The sequence below is a fragment of the Odocoileus virginianus genome, chromosome 4 (genome assembly GCF_023699985.2).
Source record: "Odocoileus virginianus isolate 20LAN1187 ecotype Illinois chromosome 4, Ovbor_1.2, whole genome shotgun sequence".
NCBI lineage: Eukaryota > Metazoa > Chordata > Mammalia > Artiodactyla > Cervidae > Odocoileus > Odocoileus virginianus.
This window is the reverse complement of record NC_069677.1, coordinates 55661929-55687904: the sequence shown is the minus strand read 5'-3', so window position 1 is coordinate 55687904 and position 25976 is coordinate 55661929. Positions and strand designations below refer to the sequence as shown.

Genomic DNA, 25976 nt, shown 5'->3' with positions numbered 1-25976 from the left:
GGAAGTTATCTTGGGAAAAATGTGGCCCCCCATCCCCCTTAAAGACTTTGAAATAGAACGGAGCTGGACACAGAAGCCCTTCATACACCTGTTTACACTGTCGGCCACTCCCTCGTAGGTTTCCATCTGTCCTCCGACTGATCCCTCTTGGCCGGAAGTAGAATGAGATCTCTGCTAGAATGAGTGTCCTTTGACCACTTGTGCTCACCGGATACCAAAATCAGAGACAGTAGGAAACAGGTCACCTCTTAGGTGGAGCACGCCGAAATTGGTGTGATGACGGCACCATCCGTCCCCCATCCCCCCCCGCATCTTTCTAAAATGATACACAGGCACAAACATAGTTCTCAATTTTGTGTGCTGAGATACTTGAGCAAGACTGATGGCATTTTCTCATTTTTCATTTATTAAGGCTCCTATAATTCTTCTTAAATAATAGACAAATATTTACATAGATGCTGGAGAAATTACACTGGAAAATGCTAGCCTCTAGAGTTAGGCTAGAAATTTCTAGCCTCTAGAAAAGATTAATCATAATGTCCTTAATTCAGGTTGAATTAAGCATGTAATATAAATAAATTCAGTGAATTACAAAAAGCAAGATTTTGTAGAGTTGATCAGATTTTCAGTGCAGTGACACTCTATGTATTCAATCCAGATTTCCCCAAACATTTCCCCACCACGTAAAGGATGCTCACTTAATGAAAGAAATGCTCATAAAGCAGTGATTCCTCCTAAGATTTTCCTTATGAACAATTCCAAACCAGGGGTGCCTGAGCTAGATTTTGAAGTTATAAAGAAGTGTCGATGTATTTTAAAAGCTTTTCAATGGCTTTATTTGGGATAGATATTATCAACCTCCTTTTCACATTTTTGATGTGTGGGTGTTAAGTTGCTTTTTACAAGAGGAAAAGTCAGCCTGCATTTATTTTTAAATGCAGTTATTAAAACATTTTTTTTTGTATTCCCCATCAATGAAAATTTTCAGTATGTACAAAATGGTGAATTATAGAACAGCTCAGTGCTTAGTTTCTCTGGGTCTTAGTAAAATATTTATAAACAAACTGCAACATTTATACATCAGGATGGCAAACTTACATCAAGACTGCAAATTTAGTCTTTTCCATTGTGTCTTGTCCTCGGTGCCACGCTTGTAACATTGATAGAAGGTGGACACTAGGCAAACAGGAGTGAGAGAAAAAGAAGTCCATTCTTTAATGAAGAATTCAGGTACATTAGACATTTGTTACTTTATGGTCAAGAGTTTCCTCTTACTGTTCATTGTTATTTGTTGGCAAAATAAAAGTGCCTTAAGTTAAAAGTTTGTTTTGAGATCCATTTAAAAAAAAATCAGTATCAATTCATAATGCATTTATTTATAAGTCCTTTTTTTTTGCATGTCTATTATAAATTTAATATTGTTAATGTATTCAAATTCATTTACATGCCTATGGCTGCCTTTGATTAAACTTCTTCCAAAAACTGAATTCTGTCCAGATGTTGACTTTGTTCAGTCTCTTTTATGTTCTGTTAGATTACTTGAATGTAAGTTGTTGCATAATCGCTTCCAAGTGAATTCTTTGCTGTGCATCTGTAGATCCCAGAATCCGAGGTTTGCGGATTCCGAATGACTAGGGTGCCTTGTGGGTGAAAAGGCCGGTTTCTCCGTGTCCTCCCTTTGCTTGCTGCGGAGAGCAGGGTGTGGTCAGGCATCTCCCATGTGATTTCTGGCTTGGGGACCCCCAGGGCCTTACAGTGGAGCTGGACGGCCACGCCCGTCCTTGTGCGGACGCTCCTGGGCAGGCGATTGGTAATCCGAGGAGCGTAGGCTACGACCATTACTGGCACAGTAATCAGCGCGTGACCGATACTGTTTTGAGCCTGACAGATGTAGTTTCCTCTGTCATAAGCTGTTGCTTCTTTGATGACTAAAGTGCCATTTTCATGCAAGATGTATTTTCCATTCATCTGAGGCCTATCTATTATGTAGCCACTTGGCAAAGTCCACTGGACACGTGGCTTGGGGCTTCCGAGGGAGACACAGTGCAGCGATACAGTGTCCCCACTGAAGCTGTACACTGTCCCTGGTTCGTAAGTTAGAATCACTGGCTTCCGGCCAATTTCTAACACAATTAACTTCTCAATGTAACCAACTTTATTTCTTGCGCCACACCGATATTTTCCTGCATCATCCCGTGTTGTCTTGTAAATGATGAACGAACCATTACTAGCTATTAGATACTGAGAATTGTGTGGTCCACTGGGGAACTGTGTGCCATTTGGTAAAATCCAGATTATTTCAGGTGGTGGGTTTCCATCAACAGAGCAATTCAGCGCTGTCGCCTTGCCAAGCTGGGCAACTACTTTTTCATTAAACGGATTTCTGAACGTCGGCCTTCTCAGCATTTCCACCACCTCTAGCTGTATCACCAGCACACTCTCTCCTCCTTCACTCCGAGCCACGCAGATGAAGTCGGCGGAGTCTGAAAGCCTCACGTTCCTGATTTCCAGGGTTCCGTTTCTGTGGATGGTGATTCTGCTCCCATAGTACGGAGCCGTGAGGAAAACGTTCTCGGGCATGATCCACATGATTTGAGGAGACGGCGTCCCTTCCGCTCTGCAGTCGAAGTGTCTTTTGGAATGTCTCACAGCTGTGGCTTTAATGACAGTTTTGTTGGCATACAGACCATTGATTAACGGCGGCTTGGAGACCACATCCAGCTTGTAGGCTCTGGTGTCGTCCCCGCTGGGATTCCGGGCCACACACACGTACTGCCCAGAATCGAGCAGTCTCACTCCATTGATGGACAAAGACCCGTTGCCATGGACCGTGTACCTGTCCTTGGAGAATGAAATCATGTCATTGGAAGGCAGCAGCCAAAATATTTTTGGCTTGGGTTCTCCAACAACCTCACAGTCGAGGACAGCAGTGTCTCCGGCCGTGATTCTCGTGTTGGTCTTGTAAGTCTGCTGGATCCGCGGGGCGGCTGTGATGACTGTGACGTGGACTTGCATCTCGTCCTTCCCGAGGGTGTTCTGGGCGTAGCAGGTGTAGTTTCCTTCCTCTGCCATCCCGACCTTGTTGAAGTACAAGGTTCCGTTGTGGAAGAGGGTGAGCCTCCTGGTCCTGCGGCCGCTGTCGTCCGCCTGCATGGCGCTGTTGAGCATCGTCCCGTCGGGCAAACTCCAGGATATCTCGGGCACTGGTGAGCCGGAAGCCTTGCAGTCCACCTGAAAGTCTTTGCCGTGAAACACTTGCTTTTTAAAGTGGTGCTTGTGGTCGATCTTGGCCGGCTTCCGCCTTAGGCTCACGTGCATCAGGGTCAGGTCGTCCCCCATGTGGTTTCTCGCCACGCACAAGTAGTCCCCGCCGTCTTTCTCTGTTACTGACCCAACAGACAAGGATCCATTTGGGTAGACATGGATTCGGCTGCCCATTCTGAGGAAAGAAGAGACCGGCTGAGGTGTGCAGCTATTAGCAAGGGTAAGAGAGTTATATTAGCTGACCCAGGACTAAACCTTGCAGTGAAATTAAAATTAGTACTGACTTCTTTACTGTCTTTTAAGCTGTTCTGAAAGATGAAGTTAACAAATTTTGTGCAAACAAGTAGTATTTCTTAGATGGACTTCAAATGCACCTCCTTTGCATTTCAATTTTAAAAGTTTTTAATGATGACGAGAATGTTAGAAATACCAGTTGCCTAGACCCATGACTGTCCTGACCACTTTACATGGCAGATGATCATTTTGTGGTATATGTCAGTAAAGAACAATTCTCATTACAAATCTACTTGCTCAGAAAAGATACCAGATTTTCCCTTTTAAAGAGTATTAATCAGTTATTTGGTTACAAAGTAAATTTTACTTTTTTTTTATAAGTGTAAAATTCCTTAGAAGCACACTGAAGCGTTATCTGTCTCTGCAGGCAACTTCCAGTGACTCTGGTCTCTGCATTATGTCTCTGCATGAGCATCCCTTTTCTCCGAAGCACTACACGGCCTGCTGTTATCACACAGAACCACCAGATGGCAGAATTTCCCTGAAAAAACTAAGCATAGTTTTCCAGAAAGACCAGTGGCAGCTGAGTTAACTGCTAAAAATGCAATAAAAAATACCTATAGGTGAAAATATTCATTACATGTTTCTCCTAGTTTTTTGGCAACATGAGCTAAGAAAGTGGGTGAAAGTGTGTGTGACCTTTCATAGCATAACCGCTAAACAAGTCCAACAGCCTCAAGTCATTTTTTATCTTCCAGCAAAAAACCTTAAGTAGAAGAGTATTGTAGGACAACTTACAGCTGCTGCTTTTTTTTTTTTTTTTTCCTTCTCTCAAGCCTGGAAAGAATTCATCTGGCATGTAAAGCAAGGGAAAGTCATCATTGTGGATGCACTTAAGAGTGGAAACCACAAGGGTCTTTGCATTTATTTTTTAATCTTTAGGTAGTTCCTCACCATACAGCTGGGAAAAAAAAAGTACTTAGAGGTAGTTACTTGCCCTTTTCACCATGTCACATTGCTACGTGCTGTCATTCTTTCCGAATGCTAAGAACACTGTTTCTCGAACTTGGGTGCACATTAAAATTATTTGTATAAAATAGTGCTGATGCCTGGGTCCCACCTCCAGAATTTCTGACTTATGGTGTGGAATGTGACCTTGGCCTCAGTTTTCCAAATGACTCTCAGGTGCAGCAGAGTCTAAGGACCACTGCTGTAAATCTTTGTCCTCAATGCGATTCCCTCATCACCTACATCAGAGTTACATGGGGTCTAATTTAAGATGCATATTTACTGGTTTCATTGTTCAGAGATTCTGATCCAATAGATCTGGCCACGGATTGGGAAACGCACTGTTTAACAAGCTTCCCAGGAGACTCTATGAACAAACTGGTCTGGTTTGCAGACCAGTCTCAAATTTGAGTGTGCACCTGGACGGCTTTTAAGAACACAGATTGCATGTTTTGATAGAGAATCAGGTTCAAGTTCTCAGGTGATGCTAGTGCTGTTGGTAGCGGGACAACCCTTTGAAAACCAGTGACTTAAAATGACCTTCCCTGACCTCAAAATCTGATACTTCTGGAAGTTGTTATATATATATAAGAGAATTGTATTTCCTTTTATAAGCTGATGTTTTTAAGAGAAAACTGACTTTGGAAAGTGGAAGTTTTCCTTGAGTGAAAGAAAGGGAATTCTTTTATGAAGATTAATGGACAATGAAGCATTTGCAGTCTTTTTAAAGCAGTGTTTCTTGGACCTTATAACGCATGAGATTCACCTGGAGATATAGATATGTATTTTTTTAAAGAAGCCTGGGAGAATTTATTTGTCCAAGTAAATGACATGCTTCAGTAATCACATGCTGATTTAATGAAAATACTTTTAATTAGTTCTATGATATTTTTGTATCTCTTTTATACAACAGATATATTACCATACTAACTATATTTTTTTCCCCAAACTTTAAACTTTTTATTTTGTATTGGGCTATAGCCAGTTAACAGTGTTGTGGTCGTTTCAGACTGAGCGAAGGGGCTCAGCCATACATATGTGTGTATTCATTCTCCACCTGGGATACTTTTAAAGTGCAGATTCTGATTCTGCCCATCTGGGGTGGGGCCCGATGTTCTGTTCTTGTAACAAACTCCTTGAGAAGCAAAGATCCGAAGCAGAGGAAACAGAATTCTGTCTGAAACATAGATCAGGTAAGTCCTATTGAAAGTCGTGGAGGTAGACCTATGGTGTTCTAAGTCTGAGACGGTTAAAAAAAATTCAGAAAAGGCTTTCTTAGTTCAGCTGACAACTAGGCTTTAAAAAAGTAAAACGTTCTGCTTATTTCGGTCATGTTGGAGTAGACTTGTGTGAGTGTAGCTATGATGAAAATTTTCATTTTTAGAATCTAAAAGTCAGACTTCTAGAACCAAGAAATGGGAACAGCAAGGACTCTATTTAAACAGCAAAAGTGCCCTTTATATTTCTGCTGGTATCTTAAGCACCTAACTAAAGAGCATTCTTGCCTTTTTGAATGGGTTAGTTGCAAAATAATCACTAAAAGTGTCCAGTTAGCAGACAAGCTGTGTAGTTCTTTATAAAAGAATGCCGGTACCTCTGGTGGGCCTGTGATAGCATCTGCAATCTTACACCCTCTATTGGCTTTTCCACAATGTGGACAGTCTTTCTTTGTTCCATAAGTGCTTTCCCAAAATGAAATACAAACAGCCTACCTGATTTCTTTGCTATTAAACTCTGAAGGATTTGTTGGACTGTTTAGGTCGAGATTTATTCTCTGAGATGCTAATGTGTTTAGACATTCCTTTGGATTAACTTTTTAAGACATTCCCTTACATTTTTTCACACCTCTTCCATTCTTAAAAACTGACTTAATGTCTAGTAAATATTTTGGACATTGTCTTTATAACCTAAAATTTGAACTTTATTTGTAATGCCCATCACAGGTGTGATGCCTTCTATTCTTATGTTGGTGTGTTCATGATTATTACACAGAATAATGAGCAGTTTCTGGGTAATTGAGAAGCACCCTCATGTGCTGCAGGCTGATTAAGAAATAGATGTGCTGATATAATTAAATATAAAACCTGGTAAACTGTTGAATATATTTGATGCCACAAGTGGGTATATGTACAGTAGATGACAGACATAAACATGTGTCTTGTGAAGTTTACATTTCATAACTCAGCATTTTTAAATTTTAAATCTAAATTTCAGTTTAAAATTTAGGTAATTTTTTTGAGATTTGAACAAAAGTTTAATTTGATGAACATATTCTAAAACTCTGCACTCCACACTTATCAAAGGTATCTCTGCAATGATTAATTATAGATATGGTTTATATTCTTGTTGTTGTGTTAGATATCCCTAAAGTTTAGCCAGTACCCATTCCTGAGTCATGCAAAGTTATCACTTGTTTTCCAAGAGCATTATCTTGGGCCTGGTTTACAGGAGCCTGATAATGACTGACAGAGGCATGTGAAGAGTTTCTCTTGTCCCTTGAAGATTCTTATTAGCATCAGATCAAACTCATAACCATGACTCCTTCAGCTGAAGATAAGCTCAAATTAGTTCCTTAGAAATTACTGATGCTGTTTATACTTGGGATGAGTGTAAAATTTAGGCAATTTTGATGACTTATTTGAAAAGCTTGAAAATTAACATTTACTTTGGCATCAAAGATCCTTAACTATATCCATTACCAATTCATACTTTGACACTAGAAAAAAAAATCTATTTTACACACAAACTCATGTATAATTTTACTTGCATGGATAGTTTCTATTCATAAACATTAAATGGAAATGTTCAGTCCATCTTTTCTGTCATATTGTGAAAAATCATTGCATGAAGTCATGCAAGTAGCAAAAATTAATAATCTAGTAAATTATTTTTCAAAGATATTTAATTGCTACAGAAAACAGATAAAAATCAATATGCCTGAATCAGAACATACTAGAGGAAGTCTGTATGTGTATATATGTTGTCTGACACCATCAGAGTGATGGAGATCCTGAATACATTTCACTTTGTGAAGCCTTAACTTCATAAAGTGCTTTGCAATTTTGAGGTAGAATAAATGAAGTACGGATTGCACTAAACTTGAAAATGCTTTACTAGGAGACTCTGAAGAGTAAATTAATGAAGTGCATCTCTCCAGACCTTGTTTGCATTACAAAATTCCCTCTTACTTTTGGATAGAAAGATTATAAATACATTTACACAGTTACCGTTTTAAAAAACTGTCACAAGTCTGGAAGAAAATGAGATTTTTTAAAAAAATCTTCTTTTAACTATATAAACTCAACAAGAAATTGGCCCTTAGGATACAGCATGTAAGGAACTTTCTTTTTACATAATTTATATTGTTTTATATACATCTCAAAAGGATTAGGTCTCTTTAGAGCAAGTTACTTTTATGAGCAGAGTCTGTGCGCTAACATTGCTGCAAGCCTGGCTCTACCACTTTTTCCATTTCAGAAGTTGTAAAGCTAAACAGACGAAGATAACCTCAACTGAAAGGAATGGTTTACCTGTGCCACTGGTCGACGACAGCGTTGGATGGGAGCCTCCAGATGATTTTCGGTGTCGGCTCCCCAGTGGCTGAGCAGTTCAGCAGTAGTTTGTCCCCCAGATTCACCTCAGTCCATTTCTGGGATGCAAATTCTATCCTAGGGACGGTCTCTTGTTCTTCCACTGTAATGATTACCACCCTTCTCTCTGAGCCAGTGGAGCTGGTAGCAATGCATTCGTAAGTGCCCCTGTCTGAAGAGGCTACATTTCTTATAAACAGAGTTCCATTTGAAAATAAGAACTTAGAGTTGACGAATTCTAATGGTTTCACTTCAGTGCCATCCGAGAGGACCCAGTGAACACTGGGCTGAGGGGTGCCTTTTGCGGTACAGGGCAGTTTCAAACTTTCACCCCAAGTCCCTGCGATAACTTGCCTCTTTTGCTCTAGAATCACAGGTGGGGCTGAAATGACTTGTATTTTAACGAGCAGTGCATCCTGGCCCACTGGGTTGCTGGCCACGCATTTATAAAAGCCTCGGTCATAAATGCTGAGATTGTGGATGACCAGAGTTCCGTCAGATGTCACCAGGGCCTGTCTGTTCCCCTTGGATGATTCAGAGATCACCGTCCGGTTTGCAAGAATCCAGGAAATTGTAGGGCTGGGCCTCCCATCAGCTCTGCACGTCAACCCCACTGTGCTTCCAGAATGGACTGTGATCTCCTTGGTACGTCTCTCCATGATCCGGGGGGGATAGGAAACCACGGACAAGGTGACGTGAAGGCGGTCTGTGCCAAATGGATTGGATGCTGAGCACAGGTACTGTCCACGGTCCTGAATGTCCACCCTCTGTATGGACAGGGTGCCATTGGAGAGAATCTGGAACCTGCTGTTCAGTTCCCTCTTAGACAAGTCAGGTCCTGATGAGAGAGAAATTTATAGTCATCGGTCATCGAAGTTCAGATGGAAAACAAATTGCTCACGTGGAAGTCACAAAAGGAGAGCTATTTTTTTTGTTAGGCTACTGGGAACAAATAAATTTAAAATTAAGATCCTTAGTCTTCAGATTGCTAAAATTATTTCTGGATTAAAAAAAAAAACAAAACCCTAATTTTAATGTAAAATCCAGATGGTTCAACACAACGACCTTTTTCTAGGTCTGCTTTAAAAGTATTTTTTTTAGTGGTCTTAACATATGTTTGAAAACCTAATGAGCAAAAAATCACGCATATATCAAATAGTTTCTGTGTCTTGGAGAAATTTCATGTTGATTCTTTGACTATGTAACCCTGAAATGTCACACAGTATTTTCCTTGTTTTGTTACTAAAGACTAAGTGTAAAGAAACCGTTTCAAATACCTGTTGAGACTCTGGTCCAGTGGATAGTGGGCGCAGGATTTCCAGCAGCCTCACAAGGAAGAAAGGCATCTGAGTTAGCTGGAACGGTAAAACTTGCTGCTTTTCCTCCAATTATTCTGGGCCTTTCAAATACATCCCTAGATAAAGCATCAAAGGGGAGGGATTCCGAAGTTGTTATTTTTTGAACTGCTGTTTTATCAAAGCCACTTTTCTTTGCATTCTGTATATCCCAGTTGGAAGCATGAGTGGTGACCTCTGGCAAGCCTGGGGTGGGCAGTACACTCACTATTGGCTTGTTGCCTTTTTCAGCAGTTTCTGGGTGTGACTTGTGCCGAAAGTGGTTTTCTGACCAGGGAGAGGGAGTCAGCTTAGAATGCTGTGGTTTAACTGTTACTAGCGCTGGCACAGGAGTAGAAGGTGACACACTGGAATAGGTGAAGTGAATGGTTCCAACCGCAGATTTGGCATTTGGGTGAGTTTGGGGCGATGCTGCTGCTAGTCGCTGAGGAGTAGCATTGTGCTTGGAGGATTCATGTCGCTCAACCATGGAACTTGTCATCGTTGTGAAAGTGGGCGTGGCCATTGCATCAGCGACCTCACTTTGATTACTGGAGGGAGGAGGGGTAGGAATTGGCGCTGGAGTCGTGCCAGGGCTCAGGAAGGTTGGCCCGGTTGAGTGTCTGATTGTGTTCCTAGTAGTGGTACTCTGCAGTTTGCTGGACAAAGTGGTTTCAGAAGCAGTCATATTCTTCAAAGCCCCACTGCCCTCCTGGGATGGTTGTTCAAGTACAACTGTCAGATTTAAGCTTCCTGGATGAAGACCAGTTGTGCCAGAAATTTCATTTGTGCTCTCTGGAGGAGAATGGGTGAAAGCAGACACACTGGGCTTGGCTGAAGTCTCAGCTGCTGCTAGAACAGGAGGTGTCACAGTGGTGGATGTAATGAAGCCAGAGGAGTGGGTGGGAGAGATACTTGGGTCACTCATATTCTTCTGAGGCTCCCTTTTTCTTTGTTCTTTTTGTGCCCTGGGCCCGTCTATTTGGGCTTTGTTGATAAGGATAGATGCAGGGGCAGTAGGCGTGGTCATCAGTATATCTGTTTGCATTGATATGGAATTTGTACTTGATTCTTTGCTTGAGCTACTAGGAGGTGTAGGGTAAATGGGTAGGGAGGGCAGCTCCTTCATTGTTGGGAGACTTACAAGGCTGTGTGTGTTAGTGTGATTGAGGTGAGTTGTGGCTGGTGTTATAGATGGGATTTTCATTACACTAGCTGAGCGTGTTGTGAAATGGAAGGGAGAAACTTTATCTGTGGGTAAAGCAGGAGATATTTCAGGAAGCACTGTGTCTGTGCTGCTTTGTAAACCAAATTTATGCTGATTCTTTAGCTTTTCTCTTTGGATATGGTTATTTACAAATATCTGATGCCAAGGGATTTTCCTCCTTGGAAATCTGGTAATAGCTGGAGTGGTAGGCACAGGTGACTTGATGGTAGGACCCGGAAGTGGCAATACAATCACAGAATATCTGGTGGTTTCATTGGCTTTAGACCCACTTGGGTAGCTAGTACCTGTTGCCTGAGGCATAACTGCAGTGGTTGGAGTCGCATGGACACTTTGAGCGCTGAAGTACTTTGTCATGGGGGTGGGCTTCTCAGCATCTGCTTTTGGTTTGTTCTCAAGCAGTAACGATGGGTTGTGAACTAGAATTGTAGGTGGTTCTGCTGTGATGCTGGCAGTTTCAGTTTTGGGGAGGGTGGCGGGGGATAAGCTGGGAGAAGACAGCGCTGCCTCATCAGCGGTGAGCCTTTCTCTGGGAGAACAGGATGGGCACGCCACACTGACCTCTGGGGCTGGAAATGCAGTGGTGCTTTCTTCTGAAGCACCTCTGGGTGTGGGCCGTACAACGCTGAATCCGTGTGGTCGGAGAACTGGTGTCCTGTATGGGCTGATGATCCGCCCCCTGCTCCAAACTTTGCGCCATCTTCCAAAGCGCCTGGACAGCGGGCCGTTCATGGTACTCTTTCTCGGAATATGTGACGGAGGAGGAGCAGCAGTGTGTGTGCCTGGAGAGAGCTTAGTGGCGCGAGGTTTGTGAGCACTGTGAGGAGGAGCGTGGTGGCTCCTGGGTTCACCTACTCCTGTTACAGATCTCTGATGACTATTTGTGGCATTTACTGACCCTGAAGATACACCAGCTTTGCCGACAGCATTACTCAGCGTGTGGATACGGGTGTCTTTGATCGCTGTAGCCCCCACTGTTACTGGGGATGCAGTTTGCAAGGGCCCTTTTTCTCTCTCCACGTCGTCAGCATCCTGAAACAGAGTTGCTTCCGTTAGTAGAGGAAACACAGAGGGTAAATTTGGGTTGGTTGTGTCTTGCATTTCGCCTGATGTGGTTGGGTTTATGTTCTTTGGTGTGACTTGAGTTTTAATAGTAGTAGATAGTCTGAAATCTCTTGGTTCTTCAGGTGATAGGGTCTGTGGACTCACAAGTGGGGCGACTGGGGTGCCTGCAGTTTTACTTGTCACAGGGCGGCCAGGTGATGTTCTGGAATCTGCAGCCACTGTCCTTGTCAGAACGGCCGGAGCTTTAGTTGCTGGGACCGCAGGTTGCTCATCTGGAGGGAGCATGCCTGATGAGTCTGCTTCCTCACCAGGTATACCCGGGACTGGCAGAGGCGGCTTTCCTGTTGTCTTCTCTTGCTTTTCGGGCATCACATTCTTTTTAGCTTTCTCCAAAAGCGCTGCCCAGCGCCATGGGTCAATCCTCCGGGCAGAGGGAGGGAGCTGCCTCCTGTGTTCCCTGGAACGCCAGCTGGCTGACGCTCCACGCCTCTGGGATGTTAATACCCGCTGTTTGGGATTCTTACTTGGGCTCCAGACATGTGTTCCAGCCTCAGCCCCCATGGGAGGAGATGTGGGGAGACGTGCAGCCGGTGGATCCTGAAGCCGACCCATGGAATTGGGCTCATCAAACCCCGATCCATCTGTTTCTGCGTGATGCCCTGCTGACTTTTCCCCTTTCATTTTGACTAAAACTTGGTTGACTAAAAAATCGACCCCCGCTGGGTTGGCTGCTACACAACGATAGTGACCCTGGTCTTTTTGAGCGACATGTGCTAGTCTTAACGTGCCATTGTCGAGAATCTGCTTGTCTCGTGAGGACTGCTGCAGCACAGTGTTTCCTGGGAGAACCCAGCTCACAGAGGCATCCGGGATGCCGGCAGAACGGCAAGGAAGGTCGAGCGTTTCACCGACGGAGGCCGTGTGACGGGCCCCATTTTCCTGAGAGGCTTCTACGCGGGGCTCTAGCACGGTGACCCTGTACGTGAGGACGTCTGCATCGTCGCCGTTGGTGCTTACGCAGTGGTATACGCCAGTGTCGGAGCCATCAGCCATCTGGAGCCCCAGTTTTCCGCTTTTGCCTATCAGGATTCGTCCATCCTCACTCACATAAGGGGCTCTCACTTTACTTCCATCGGCTAGAAGCCACTCCAGATGTGGGGGAGGCTCTCCTTGGCCAGGGCAGTCTAGGTCAAGGGTCCCACCCTCCAAAACAGTGCGTTCCAGCTTGGTATTGTTATCTCTGGAAATCATGGTCCACCTGTGTCTCTCTGGCTTTCTCTCTGACCTTGGCAGAGTGATGTGGACATCACTGGAGTACTGGATCTGCACTGTACTGAGGGTGGTGGCAGTTCTGTTTAGTTGCAAGGAAATTCGGTCTTGCATTAACCACGGGGGATCTGCTCTGAGACCGGCCTCAATGTTGGTAAAGATGTCTTCAGGCTTCAGTACCACCTGTTTATATTTGTAGCAGGGTTGTGGGGTATCAGTGAACAAGTGACTCCTTTCCAGGATCAGAGGAGAGTCACTGTACAAAGCCAGAACCTGCCAGACTGGCTGAATGTGGCTGTCATCTATGTCACACACCAGAAATGTCGACAATGAAGCATTTAGCGTGATGTAGTCATTTTCTGCAGTGAATGCAATGGATGAGGTCGTTGCCGGCTTTTGGATACTGCAGATCATGTTAGCTTCATTTCCAGTCTGGTCTGTTATATTCAAAGTCAGAGAGCCGAAGGGAGCCATGAAATCTTGAGGAGAGATCGACACAGAACCACTGTCTTCCGGAACAGTCAGGCTCTTCAGCTTCAGAGAGGGGTCAATGGTGGGCTTGGCACACAGGAAGGCTGCTGCTGGGACCATAAGCAGGGGCTTGCCTTTAGCGGTCCTGGGGTTCATGCAGAGCGGACACTGCTGAGGACTGGAGGGACTTCTGTCCTTTTTGCATTTTATGATACCTAGAAAAAAATGACAATTGAATTATTGCCCATTGGGGCCTCTTCACGAATTAACATTTATACCTTTTGAATAAGTAGCTTTTGTTAGAATTAGTGTTTCCTTTTTTTTTTGTCTTTGGATTGATTTCTGAAAATGTTATTGTCTCTATACCCTGCCACAATATTACATCCATAGGCACAAGGATTTTGTTTCTCTTGCTCACAGCTATATTTTCCATGCCTAAAAAGCACCTGGGGTACATATTTGGTACTCAGTATTAATTGAGTAGTTCCCTTATCTGGCAGAACAAAATGATACACTTATGTTTGTCACTTTTTATTAGCTTATTGTTTAGTTCTGTTTCCCCATTTAATGTTTTAAGGCTCAGAGAATTTCACTGTCCTTTAAATGATAACTTGTTTGATAACCATTTATACATTCTTGGACATCATTAAAAACCCAAGTTTCTTTCCATTACTAAAAAGAATGATTAATGAATTACAAGGTACCTTGGCCTGGTCTAGCTTGGTCGCAATAGGAACAGAGAGAACAAGATGGGTGCTGGAAATAATGAAGCCCGTCGAACCAACCAATCAAGAGGTGAGGATGTGGCCGAACAAAGAGGGTTATTAAGAAGAGTGCAGAAAGACACGGTGTAACATTGGCACCGGAGGTGGACCAGGTTTAACGCAGAGAGAGGAACGCTGTGCCCCAGCAGTGGGGCAGCCCATGAAAGGTCTGACATGTGTGCTGTATACAGGGACGTGCAAGAGCGGTTTGTTTCTGCTCATTTTATTTAGTATGAATAGAAGGTTAGATTTCTAATTTATATTACCTGAAAACTTTGATATAGTTCCATGTATTTTGGCATCTACTATTACTGCTAAAAGTCTATAAAATTTACTAGTGATTTAAAAAAAAAATTTGAGGCTCTAATCCAATTCTGAAAATATAAAGAAATACTATGTTGTAAAAAAAAATACAAAACAGGAAATTAACAAGTGATACAGTATTTATAAAGTACAGATTTTGTTCAAATTTCACAAAATTTTATGCTAGTGACCATTATTTGTTTTCATATCTTATTCATTATTCCACATTGTATTTAATTAAGCAACTTCAGTTGCATGCAGCAAATTCTGGTAAGTTCTCTTTTTCATTTTTATTCTAATTTTCCTTGTCATGGCATCTTAGATACACCTATCATTTAAAAGTGGACATTTAATTTCCAAATACATGGGATTTTTGTTTAAAGTATCTTTAATATTAGTCTCATTTTGATACTAATTTGTCATTTAAATCTTTCTTCTCTGCAAAAAACTAAAAATACTACTCTGGTGAGCCTGTTTAAATGGCTGGTCACAGCAATACTTGATAAGAGATATGGGGTTTTACCTTATACAAAATACAGCTAGGGACTTCCATCCTGTTCCACATCATGCATTTAGGCGCAGCATGTAAAAGCAGCACTGTCAGAAGATCTCATTTGACAAAGTGACTGCACAGAGTCAAATCACCTTCCTGTAATTGCGCAGTTCCTCAAAGGCCTGAGAAAAACCTCTCTGACTCCAAACTCTTCATTGTGACAGGCACTGTGATATGTATCTGGCTCCTCAGCATTCTTCAGCAAATTGTAAAGCCCCAGCTTACCCAGAGGAGGTAGCCAGCAAGCCTGTCAAAGAGGCTTTTATCAACCAGCTGTGACCTTTTACTGCTTCCCAGTAGCCTGGGCTCAGACCCTGCTATAGCAAAAAAAAAAAAAAAAAAAAAAAAGGTAGACTTCTGGTTTAAAGGTAGACCTCGTCGTAGAATTACACTCACATCTTGGTTTGATTATTGCTCAGCCCTGGACATCAAGTATTTTAGCTCAGTTGCAAATCTGATCACATTATTTCCATTCTCTCCATCACACTAGATTCCATTCACACAGAAATGCCTGCTAGTCCTCAACTCTGCCATACCCTGTCACGCTTTTAGCATACGCTGTCCTACTTGCAACACGCTTGCTGTCTGGTAGGCTGTCTTCCGTCACTGCCCAACTACTTCCCTCCTTCGTCAACAAGCTGGAAGAGCAGTCCTTCTCAGGGGGCTCCCTGCTTTATGTTCTCGGGGTACCTTCCACTTCTATCCTAGCCCTCATCACCCACTGCTAGGAAGACCTGTCTAGTTTCTGTTTATCTCCAGCCCTGGCGAATGGATGGAAAGAGTAGAGAAAGGAAGGGCAATCTAATTCTAAGACCACATTTCTCCCACATTTTAGCTTACAAATTGAGATGTGTCTGACAGTTGAAGTTGTCCTACAGTAGTGACTGGCCAGCTGGCAGCCTTGATATAGCTACCACCTGCCGGCACACACACCAACACTGCCATGGCCATTTATATGTAGTTTTCTCTTCAACTGAGTTACATGCACTGTTGGTATTACATAAAGATTACACTGTGCTTGCCATAAAATAAGTTATTATGCATATAGAAAAGCTTGGAAACAATAAAAGGACATAAATTTAACATTTGTGATATAACTGTCAGAGAAAAGGCCACAAATCCACATTTCCTAGAAAAACAACACCTAGAGCTTTGTGAAACCCAGCAGTGGAAGATAGCCATAAACAGATGAAGCTGTGTTACCTTTGACTACTGACCACATACGTACAAAAGGACTGCCAAATGAGGCAATTGAAGGTATGAGGAACTATCAGTCTCTTGAAATAGATGAAAAAAAAAGTCAAAGCAGAAGCTGATGTGACTGGAGAGGGTGAAGAGAAAAGGGAACCCTCCTACATTGTTGTAGTTGATGTACCCAGTACGTGGAACACTATCTAGGTTCCTTTAAAAAAAAAAAAAGAAAGTTAACATATGATTCTGCAAATCGTATTCCTGGACATATATCCAGAGTAAACTCTAATTCAAAAAGATCCATGTGCCCCAGTGTTCATAGAAGCACTTTTTACAGTGGCCAAGACATGTCCATTGACAAATGAATGGGTAAAAATAATGTGGTGTATATACAATGGAATATTATGCAGCCATAAGAAAGAATGTAATAATGCTATTTGCAACAACAGGGGTGGACCTAGAGATTATCATACTAAGAGAAGTAAGTGAGACAGCAAAAGACAAAACCCCATGCCAGCCTATACTACCCCATGCCAGGCAAGCTGGGCGACGTATTGCCCTCTTCATGAGCCTTTCCCTGTTTTATGTACACAGCAGTTTCTCCATCCCAAACACATTATAGAAAAAGGACTAGACTTTGAGTTTCTGCTTTTCTACTTTCTAGCCATGTGAGCTGGGTGACAGTGAAAATCATGGTAATCACATTTGTTGAGTGCTTACGTTATGTCACACATTGTGCTAAGCACTTTATATGTATTATTTTAATTATTTTTTTCAGTTATTGGTATCCCTATGTTACAGGTGAGAAAACTGATCTATAAGAATCTAGATGACTAGCCCAAGATACCCAACTTTTCTAGCCTCAATTTCTTCATCTCTAAATTGAGGATTAAATAGAAAGCATTGAGCACAATGTCAAAGACATTACCTTCCTGCTCACTCCCTATTATTCCTTCCTTTTCTTTCGGTATATTATTCAAGGCAGAAGTAACTTACTGATTCTGGCTTCTATAGAACTAAATTTTCAGTATAAACATTCTGCCATTTTTCATCCATGCCTCATTGTCTTTTTGTGTGTCGAGCATATTTACCTACAAGCTTGCAAACTCCTGGAGCACAAAGGTGGTGTCTTTTGGCCTAAAGCAGTTCACTTTTTGACTAATTATATTGACTAACTGTATCTACATATTTCACAAAGCAACTGCAGACTTTTTCCACTTTTCTCAGACTTCCAACCTTGACCCCTTCCTAGCACCCTCCTTAGTCACCTATCCTACAACTTAACAAAGAAGGAAAACCCCTCCACCTGTGGCTGGGTCTCCTGCCATCCAGCCTGTTCAGGGGACTGGCTCAATTGAGGATCTGCCCTTTCTGCAATGGTGCTGCTACCTTCTCTCTCTCAAAAGCCTCTCCTTAGCTTAAATGTGCTCCTGTCTGTCTGATGCTCAGAGAGTCCTGAGTGACGGCATGTTTCCATCTGGCGGTCACCCTTCCTCCCTCACTTCGAGCCAGGTCTCTGCAGGGTCAACTGTAGCCCGGCCTCCCCAACCCCAGCATAACCACCCAGCTCTCGTCGCTCTTGCCAACCAGCCACCACTTCGATGTCAGAACCAATGGGCTCCTTCCAGTCATTCCCTACGCACTTGATTGATTGAAATGGTGCGGTTAGTTGTTGACCCATTTTCTCCAAAAGAGTGTAAGCTCCACAATCACTTTTGCATCCCTACGTTCTGACTTCTTGTAACTACTTGTTGACTGGATGCATCTGCCTCTTACTTTGCTGTCAAAGCACGTTTTACATTCTGGTTGCTTATCTGTATCCCCACCAGAAGTGTAGTTAGGGCAGACACAGAGCTCTTGGTGGTTGCTTCACTGAGCACAAGGCCTTGGAAAAAACTCCAAAAAATATGGATTGACCAAATGACTGAAAGGAAAATACGAAGAGGGAAGGGTTTCTGTGCCTTGTGGTAAGCAGGGAAGAGTAACACATGATACATTTCTTAGCTCCCAATCTTGCTAAAAGCCAGAAGTGATAATTGACCGGAATTAAAGATTATTCATTGATGAATTAAGACAGTTCATTCTCACTGAATTATTGAGATTTCATTTTCTCTCCAGCTAAATTTACTTTGACCTCCCTCACTGGTAAAACACCTCCAGGCAGATTCTGTCTATTGAATTATAACAAAGACGTAATCTAGGTACCTGGCTTCTCCCGTAACCAGTCAGACAGCCATTTTAGTCGACAGTCGCAGATCCAAGGATTCCCATGAAGATAAAGGCTTTCCAGATCAGACATGTAGGTGACCATCTCTTGAGGGATGGAGCTCAGAAAGTTATCAGACAAATATAGGTACTTGATGAAAGATATTTTAAATATCCGGAGGTAGCGCAAGGAGACAAATGTATCCAGATGAAGCTGAGTGAGTTGGTTCCCTTCCAAGTGCACTAGTCGGAGAGAGGTGAGTCCATAAAAAACCTCTGGGTTTATAAACTCAATGTTGTTGTGGTCCATATGCAACCGTGTCAAGCTTCTGAGGCCATAAAAAGTGTCCTTCTGAAGTTTTCGAACTTTGTTATAGCTCATTTTTAAGACCTAAGAATACAAAGAACACCCTTATTTTGTCAAAGGAATTACCACAAAAAGGACAAGCATATTCATAATAAAACATACACTGAGATTATTCAGTGCTTGTGTGGATCCTACTTCTACAAACTACCTGAAAATTAAATATGGGAATATCAGATTAGAACACTCATGAACAGTTCATGATATTGATGAATTAATGCTATAATTTTAAGGTAAAACAATATTTTACACTTACTTTTAAGACTCTAATTTTGATATATACATATATATGTAAGTACTTACAGATAAAACATGATATCTCAGATTTATTTCAAAATAATGCAATGAAGTAGAAAAGTAGTGTGGTGGGTGGAAATATGGGTGAAACAAGTCATTTCCCCCCTCCTCCCCGAAAACTACTGATTTACTTTGTTTCTCTGGCTTTGCCTATTCTCAACATTTAAAATAATGGGTGATACAATATGTGGTCTTTGGTGCCTGCCTTTTTCCAACCAGCCTTATTTTCAGGACTTCACACTGTTGTAGCGTATAAGTCAGTTACTCCTTCTTACTGCTGAGTAGTAACCCACTTTACATGCAGCATACTTTGTGTGTCCATTTATGAGTTGACAGACCTTTGGGGTTTTTTTTGTTTTTGTTTAGTTTTTAGCTATTAAGAGTAATGTGATTTTAATTGAAGTTAAGATAATTTTTCATTATTTCAGTAGTGCTTGGGTATTCTCCAATTCCTTCTCCAGCTACCAGCTGAGCATACTGTTTCTCCCAAAAAGAAAAAAAATGCTAGTAAAAGCAATAATTTCTTATCATATTTTCCTGATTTGACCTAATCTGTCATCTCTGTTGAGAATGCTTTTCTGGAACGCTAAGTTTCCTAATAAGCAAAGAAAATTTGGCGACATGGAACAACTTTTTGGCCCAAATATTACCAAACTCAATGTTCATCAATATCTGTTGAAAACCTGGTCAAGAAAAACGTGCGAGTTCCATGAAGAAATTCCATCTAATCTGCTGAAGATATATATTCTAAATAAAGCCTGATTAAACCAAATCAACATAATCACTTATCTAGACTTAAATCTATGGCTTTACACAACCTTGGTGTGGTGTGAAAAGATTCACTTTACACTGGCAATTTATCTTTTCTAAGGGTAGAACTGACCGTTTGCTTTACTGTACTGTATTTCATCTATGAGGACCTTTGGGAGACATCTTTTTCCAACTCAAAATCAGGTGTGTACTTCTAATTTAAAATCAGGTTGTACTTCTGAACAGTAGTTGTATTTTTTAATTTATTTAAAAAGTAATAGACATCATAAATTGAATTAACTTCTCTAAAGCCTCAAGTCCTGCTTATAGCAGACATACCAATCTTTATGCCTGATGTTTTCCTGCATTCCCTTTGTTCTTGTTCCTCAGAGTTCTTCCTACTTTTTACTTTCTTGCCTACTGGAATAGTAATTCTTAAAATATTTGATGCATACTTAGAAGTCCTCATAACTTAAAAATTTTTTTAAATAAAGCAATGCAAAAGTAAAGTGAAACTTACAAAATATATTGCTCTACAACCACTATGGAAAGCAGTATGGACGTTCCTTAAGAAGCCAGGAATAAAAGTACCATGTACCCCAGCAATCCCAGTACTGGGCATATGCCCTGAGAAAACCATAATTCAAAAGGACACATGTAAGCCAACGTTCATTTCAGCACTATTTACAATAGCCAGGACATGGAAGCCACCTAGAGGTCCATCAACAGATGCACGGACAAGGAAGATGGGGTACATATAAATACAGTGGCATATTACTCAGCCATCAAAAGGAATGAAATTGTTGGTTGTAATGAGGTATGAACCTAGCGTCTGTCATACAGAGTGGAGTCAGAAAGATAAACACAAATACCATATATGAACACACACATATATGGAATCTAGAAAAATGGTACCGATGAATCTATCTGCAGGGCAGGACCTTGTGGGTGGAGCAGGGGAAGGAGAGGGTGGAACAGACTGTAGCGCTGATGTGTATACACGACCATGTGTAAAACATAGCCTTGGGAAGCTGCCGTATATCTCAGTGATGCTCTGGGATGACCTAGAGGGCTGGGGTGGGTGGCGGTGGGAGGGAGGGTGTACATATTTGGATATTTATAGGTGATGAAATGGCAACCCACTCCAGGACTCTTGCCTGGAAAATTCCATGTACTGAGGAGCCTGGTAGGCTACAGTCCATGGGGTCGCAGAGTTGGACACGACTGAGCGACTTCACTTCATATTGTACAGCAGAAACTAGCATAACATTCTACAGCAAGTATTCTCCAATTAAAAATAAAAACATACTCAGAAAGATGTTTTAAAAATATATTGCTTACAAAAAGCTAACTTCTGTGTAAAGATAGCACTTATTTTATAAACTACATTCAATTTCCAGATAAACATGACTAGAAGTGGCCTTTAAGAATTACATTTTCAAGGTTCAGTAATCCCTGGGCATTGATACTTATTTCTGTGAGCCTAAGGTAGAAGAAAATCAGAATTTTCTTATTCTAATTTCCACATACTATTCCACTTGAAATCAGTTCTTTGACATTTCCCCTTGATGTCTATGTCTGATGTACAGAATGTTAATTTTGGGGTTCTCTAGGAACAGGTAGCTTTTGGAGGCACTTAACTTGCCCCTTCCGAACATCAGTCTCACCTGCAATGCTTGCAAATCCGAGAAGGTCTTAGCAGGGATTGTGTGAATTCCATTGCTGTGTAGCATTAGTAACTCCAACTTGTTCAGGCCAGAAAAATCTGCTTCCGTTAATCTAACCAAGCTGTTGTACCTGAAATAAAAACATCATTCTAGACATAAGTCTGCCAATTAAATTTCAAATGTCAAAGCAAAACCCAACAAATGCACACACAAAACTGAATTTCACTCCCCACCTCAAACACACAAATACACACCCCACTAAAGATTCCCTGTGCTCTAAGGAGATAACCCAATGCTTGAAATACTGAAATTCATCAGATGCCATGGAAGGTCAACCCCTTCACCCAGCCCTTGCAGTTTCAGTTACAATGATCCTACTCACATTCCTGGAACATGCTACATCCCTGCTCATTTTCAAACCTTTGTATGCTATGTTGTTTCTTCAGGTTGGAATGCCCTTGACTCCAGCCCTCTCTATTTGTGAACACTGTTAAGACCCAGCCCATTCCCTAATGACATTGCCCCTTGTTCTCCCAGGTGGAATTCATCATTATGAAACAATGGTTAAGAAGCCTGGGCTCTGAAGTCAAATTTAGATATGATTATGAACTCAGGTACCCGGCTCCTGGGAGTAGGGCCAATGCTGGGTTTAAAAAAAAAAAAAATCCATAATCTTTCTTTGCCTCAGTTTCCTTGTCTATAAAATGCAAATAATAGAACCTACTTGAAACAGGTTTTGAGGATTAAATGAATGCATTCATGAAGAGTGCTTAGCTCAATACCAGGACACAATGTTAGCTGTTACCAGTAGTGATTGTTTCCAAGACACTTCGTATGCTGTATTACAATTCTTATTAAATTGTACTGATTATACATCTGTCTTTTCACTTTGACTGGTTTCTACACATGAATAATGTGTCCTCCTTCACTGTATCCCTGGTACCATCCTTGTGTTTGGTCCATAGCAGGTGCTCACTAACGTCAAAAGATGTTAAGTCTGCCTTTTCGTTCATTCACACACGTTTTTTCACCAACCTTTAAAATACAGTCACTTTTTAGCAGATTTAATTACTTATGCATTGTTTAAGTATTTTAAATAAATCGGTTTCTATGGGGAAAAAAAATCCAAAAGCCTTAAAAAAAAAGATCTAGTTAACTTTCCATATATATAGGAGCACACTTACCTCTTACGGATATTATCATAACTAATTCTTAGCAGAAGCTATATTAATACTCAGCAAAAATAGAGCCAAAATGAAGCTTTTCTATAATCATGGGGCTCTCAGCCTACCATGAATGACTTTGGGTTCTAGAAAAACTTCCCCCTAGTAAAAGCTTACCAGGGAAAATTTTCTCATTGCCCCAGAAAGCTTAAGATCCTCATGCACTCATTTCAGAAGGAAAGTATTATTAAAAGAATTGTGGTTAATCTACCAAAGTCACAACTGTTTTGGGAACATTACCAGTGTACTCAGTCCCTCCTTGAGAAGGAAGCAAGACAAGCACCCTCACGCACCCTAAATTGATACGTTCCACGTTGGGTGGGATGCTCTCTGGGATGGAGGTGAGGTACCGAAATGTGCAATGCACCTCTGTAGGCACGTAACAGGCGCAGCGGCGAGGACAGGCCCTGCCCCTGGGGAGGGCTATCAGGCAGGCTGCAGTGAAGGAGAGCAGTAAGCTGGTGCTTCCCCTGCCTTTCAGCTTCATCCTAAAAAAACATCACACCTCAGTTATAAATATGGTTTGAGCAGAGTTCCAGTAGACCCCACACAGTAACTGGTAATCTGGGAGACTGTCCTGTAAGGTTATTAGGGACCAATTTCATTTGCAACTTTTATGGTAAAGCTAACTACAAAGCCATAGTGTGTGCTGGCCTCATATGGACTCTTGTGACAAGCAGGGTATTTATTGTTGTGAAAATTCCTTTACAGATTTTCATTTCTTAGGAATCCCTTTTAGTTAGGGATTCATTAAAAAAGAAAATGGAAAGCATAATGGAGATATTGTGACAACTGAAATACATAAAGTTTACTTTCCTATTTATACATTAGTTCTGTTAGACTTAAAAAAAATTGATTATAAAGGTAATACGTGTGCAACACTGAAAAGTTAGAAGTTGTAAATAAGTCAAATAAAGAAAATAAAATTACTTATACTCCCCACCACCCAGATATAATCAATAATATTTTATTCTATTCCTTCTAGCCTTTTCTTTATTGGATGTGTGAGTTTCTGTGTATGTGTGATCAAGTGAAGTTTTATAATATATGTTTTATCACTGAGCATGTTTGGTTTTTCATTTTCTTAAACCTTCAAAAACACTTTCAGTTAGAGCTGTAATCACTGAAAGGATGAATAAATGTCTTCCTAACGTCATAAGTCTTTGCCAAAAAAAGACAAATTATACATGTCACTGCCAAATGATGACCATAGCAAATAGTAACTGACCAGCTGAGAGGGCTTGAGCCTAAATACCTGCCCCACAGTGAGCCATGCTGACCCCTCGCGGGCATGATGCTGTTTTTGCTCTGCTTAGAACATCCCTCTGCCTCTTCCCTTGGTCCCTTCTTCTCACATCTGCCATGGGAGTGGGGGTGGGGGCATAAGCAGGAAAGAAACATGCTCAGCTTGTTGGAAAAAATGGTATCTGGTACCCACATGTGAGGCAAGCCCAGGGATCCAAACCAAATTTTTGCGTGCAATTCAGAACATTCAAAGACATAATAAGATCTCTATTATGCTTTTCTAAGAAAAGTGATCTTCATAGAATGGTTTCTTTTAGATTCTACCAGCAACCATCCTTTAACTATAAACTGCATTTAAAATAACATAAATGCTGAATTGCTGTATCTTCATATAGATAGAAATACCATGGAATTAGAATTTAGCCCAAATTAAAATCTAATACTGGTTTAATCAGATGGCCACTTTTGTCATTGTAACTGTTACCAAATATATAAATAAATGTTATGTGATTGGAGACAGCATTTCTACCTTCTTATAATTAGGTAAGCAAAAAAAAGAATAGGTTGAAGCCAGTTCTGTCGTTCAGCTAGAAAAACAGAAGTTCTGGGTTTGCCCACTTGAGAGTTACTGAAAAGAGGACCAAAAGTCTGAACACATGGGAGTGGATTCCCAAAAACTTAAACCTGAAAATGTATATAATGAAATAGAAATTGACAGTACCTGAGCTCTTCTGTCGTCGTCCTGAATCCCCTCCTGACATAGGCGAAGACTGAAAATCTTCCCAAGAAACGAGGGTTGTGCCCCCCGCCGAGGGAGGGTCTGATTACCGCTCGGCAGCCCTGCTCCGCAGGGACCTGGAGCCGCTGGGACGGCTGCCGCGCAGATAACCCAGAGGCGCCCGTCAGAAGTGTTTCTGCATAACTGCTGCTGTTGCAGAAACAAAACGCAAAGCGGAGGTTTGGAAGCGTTCTTTCTCCTCCCTCAGCAGCGCGCTTCAGTCCCCCTCAAAGCTGCCAACGTAGGTGTACCCCTGCCCATCACTCCATTTCACCCCCAAGTCCCAGGCGTTCTCCTGCCGGAGCCTTCACGGGCACATCGATCACAAATGCCCACAATCAGGGTCTCCACCTACTGATGACTCTCTACTAAGACAGTGCCTTCTGTCCAGCAGCAGTCACTGAAGAGGTGATTTTTTTTTTTTTGCTCTAATTCCTTCCCTCATCGGCCCTAGCTCCACCCCTCCAGACTCTCACCCCTCGCTCGCGGCCGCCTGGCCCGGACGGGCAGAGGACTAGCTGCATTCCCAGGCCAAGCCCCTGGCCGGCGCGGGCGCCGGTCCTGTCCTCTTCGCAGCAACGGGCGGCCGGAGCCGCTCACCTCCCCGCCCAGGTGACCCAGGGGCGCCCGCCGCCGGCCTTTCCCGAGTTCAGCTGCGCGCGGCCAGGGACCGTCCGGAGCCGGGGCAGGGAGGGCGGACGGGGCGACGCTGACACTCGTCTGGGGCCGAGCCGAGGCCCCGCGGCACAGACAGATAATAAACGGCCACCCAGTTCTGTTTCTGAGAACGCACGGATGCCTGCTCGCCTCTCCTTCCCTCCGCTTTTTTCCAATTCCCAGGATTTCTCAGGCGCATTCCGACTGGTGCGCAGGGCAGTTTCAGCTGCGGGACCTTACCCACGTTTATCTCCTCCACCTGTTGAGTGTAAGGACTTGGCTTTAATCACTGCGAGCTCTTCTCAAGTCTGAGGGTCCCAGAGTTAGGTCTGAAGGCTGAGAGGTAGCGATGATAACCTATGATGCCTGCAGTTTGAGCTATGTGGGCCAATTTTGGAGAAACCTCTCTTGTTGAAAGTGATTACCAGCGCACTGGGTTTAAATGCTCTTTTTCTTCTGAGGGTGTGGTTTTGGGACCAGCAGCGTCAGCATGATCCTAGACCTTGTTAACAAAACATA

The 25976-nt window shown here is 42.2% G+C and overlaps 1 protein-coding gene across 1 annotated transcript; it reads right to left on the bottom strand.

Annotated features, from left to right (window-relative positions):
- Positions 1-383: 383 nt before the first annotated feature.
- Positions 384-25324, bottom strand: IGSF10 (immunoglobulin superfamily member 10). Its single transcript, XM_020886557.2, has 7 exons — positions 24744-25324; positions 23071-23265; positions 21555-21684; positions 18477-18867; positions 9374-13675; positions 8037-8934; positions 384-3439 (listed from the first exon to the last, which is right to left on the bottom strand). Exons 2-7 carry the CDS (start codon positions 23262-23264, stop codon positions 1531-1533), a joined length of 7824 nt encoding a protein of 2607 aa, XP_020742216.2. The 5' UTR covers position 23265; positions 24744-25324; the 3' UTR covers positions 384-1530.
- Between the last annotated feature and the right edge of the window lie 652 nt (positions 25325-25976).

Bases quoted from the DNA above. Each gene is read 5' to 3' on its own strand.
- IGSF10 (XM_020886557.2), bottom strand. From the start codon at position 23,264: ATGAAGCTGAAAGGCAGGGGAAGCACCAGCTTACTGCTCTCCTTCACT. The intron at 21,685-23,070 runs GTGCGTGAGGGT...TTTTTATTTCAG, and splicing joins GTGGAACGTATCAATTTAGG to GTACAACAGCTTGGTTAGAT. The intron at 8,935-9,373 runs GTATTTGAAACG...CTCTCTCATCAG, and splicing joins CTGGACCAGAGTCTCAACAG to GACCTGACTTGTCTAAGAGG.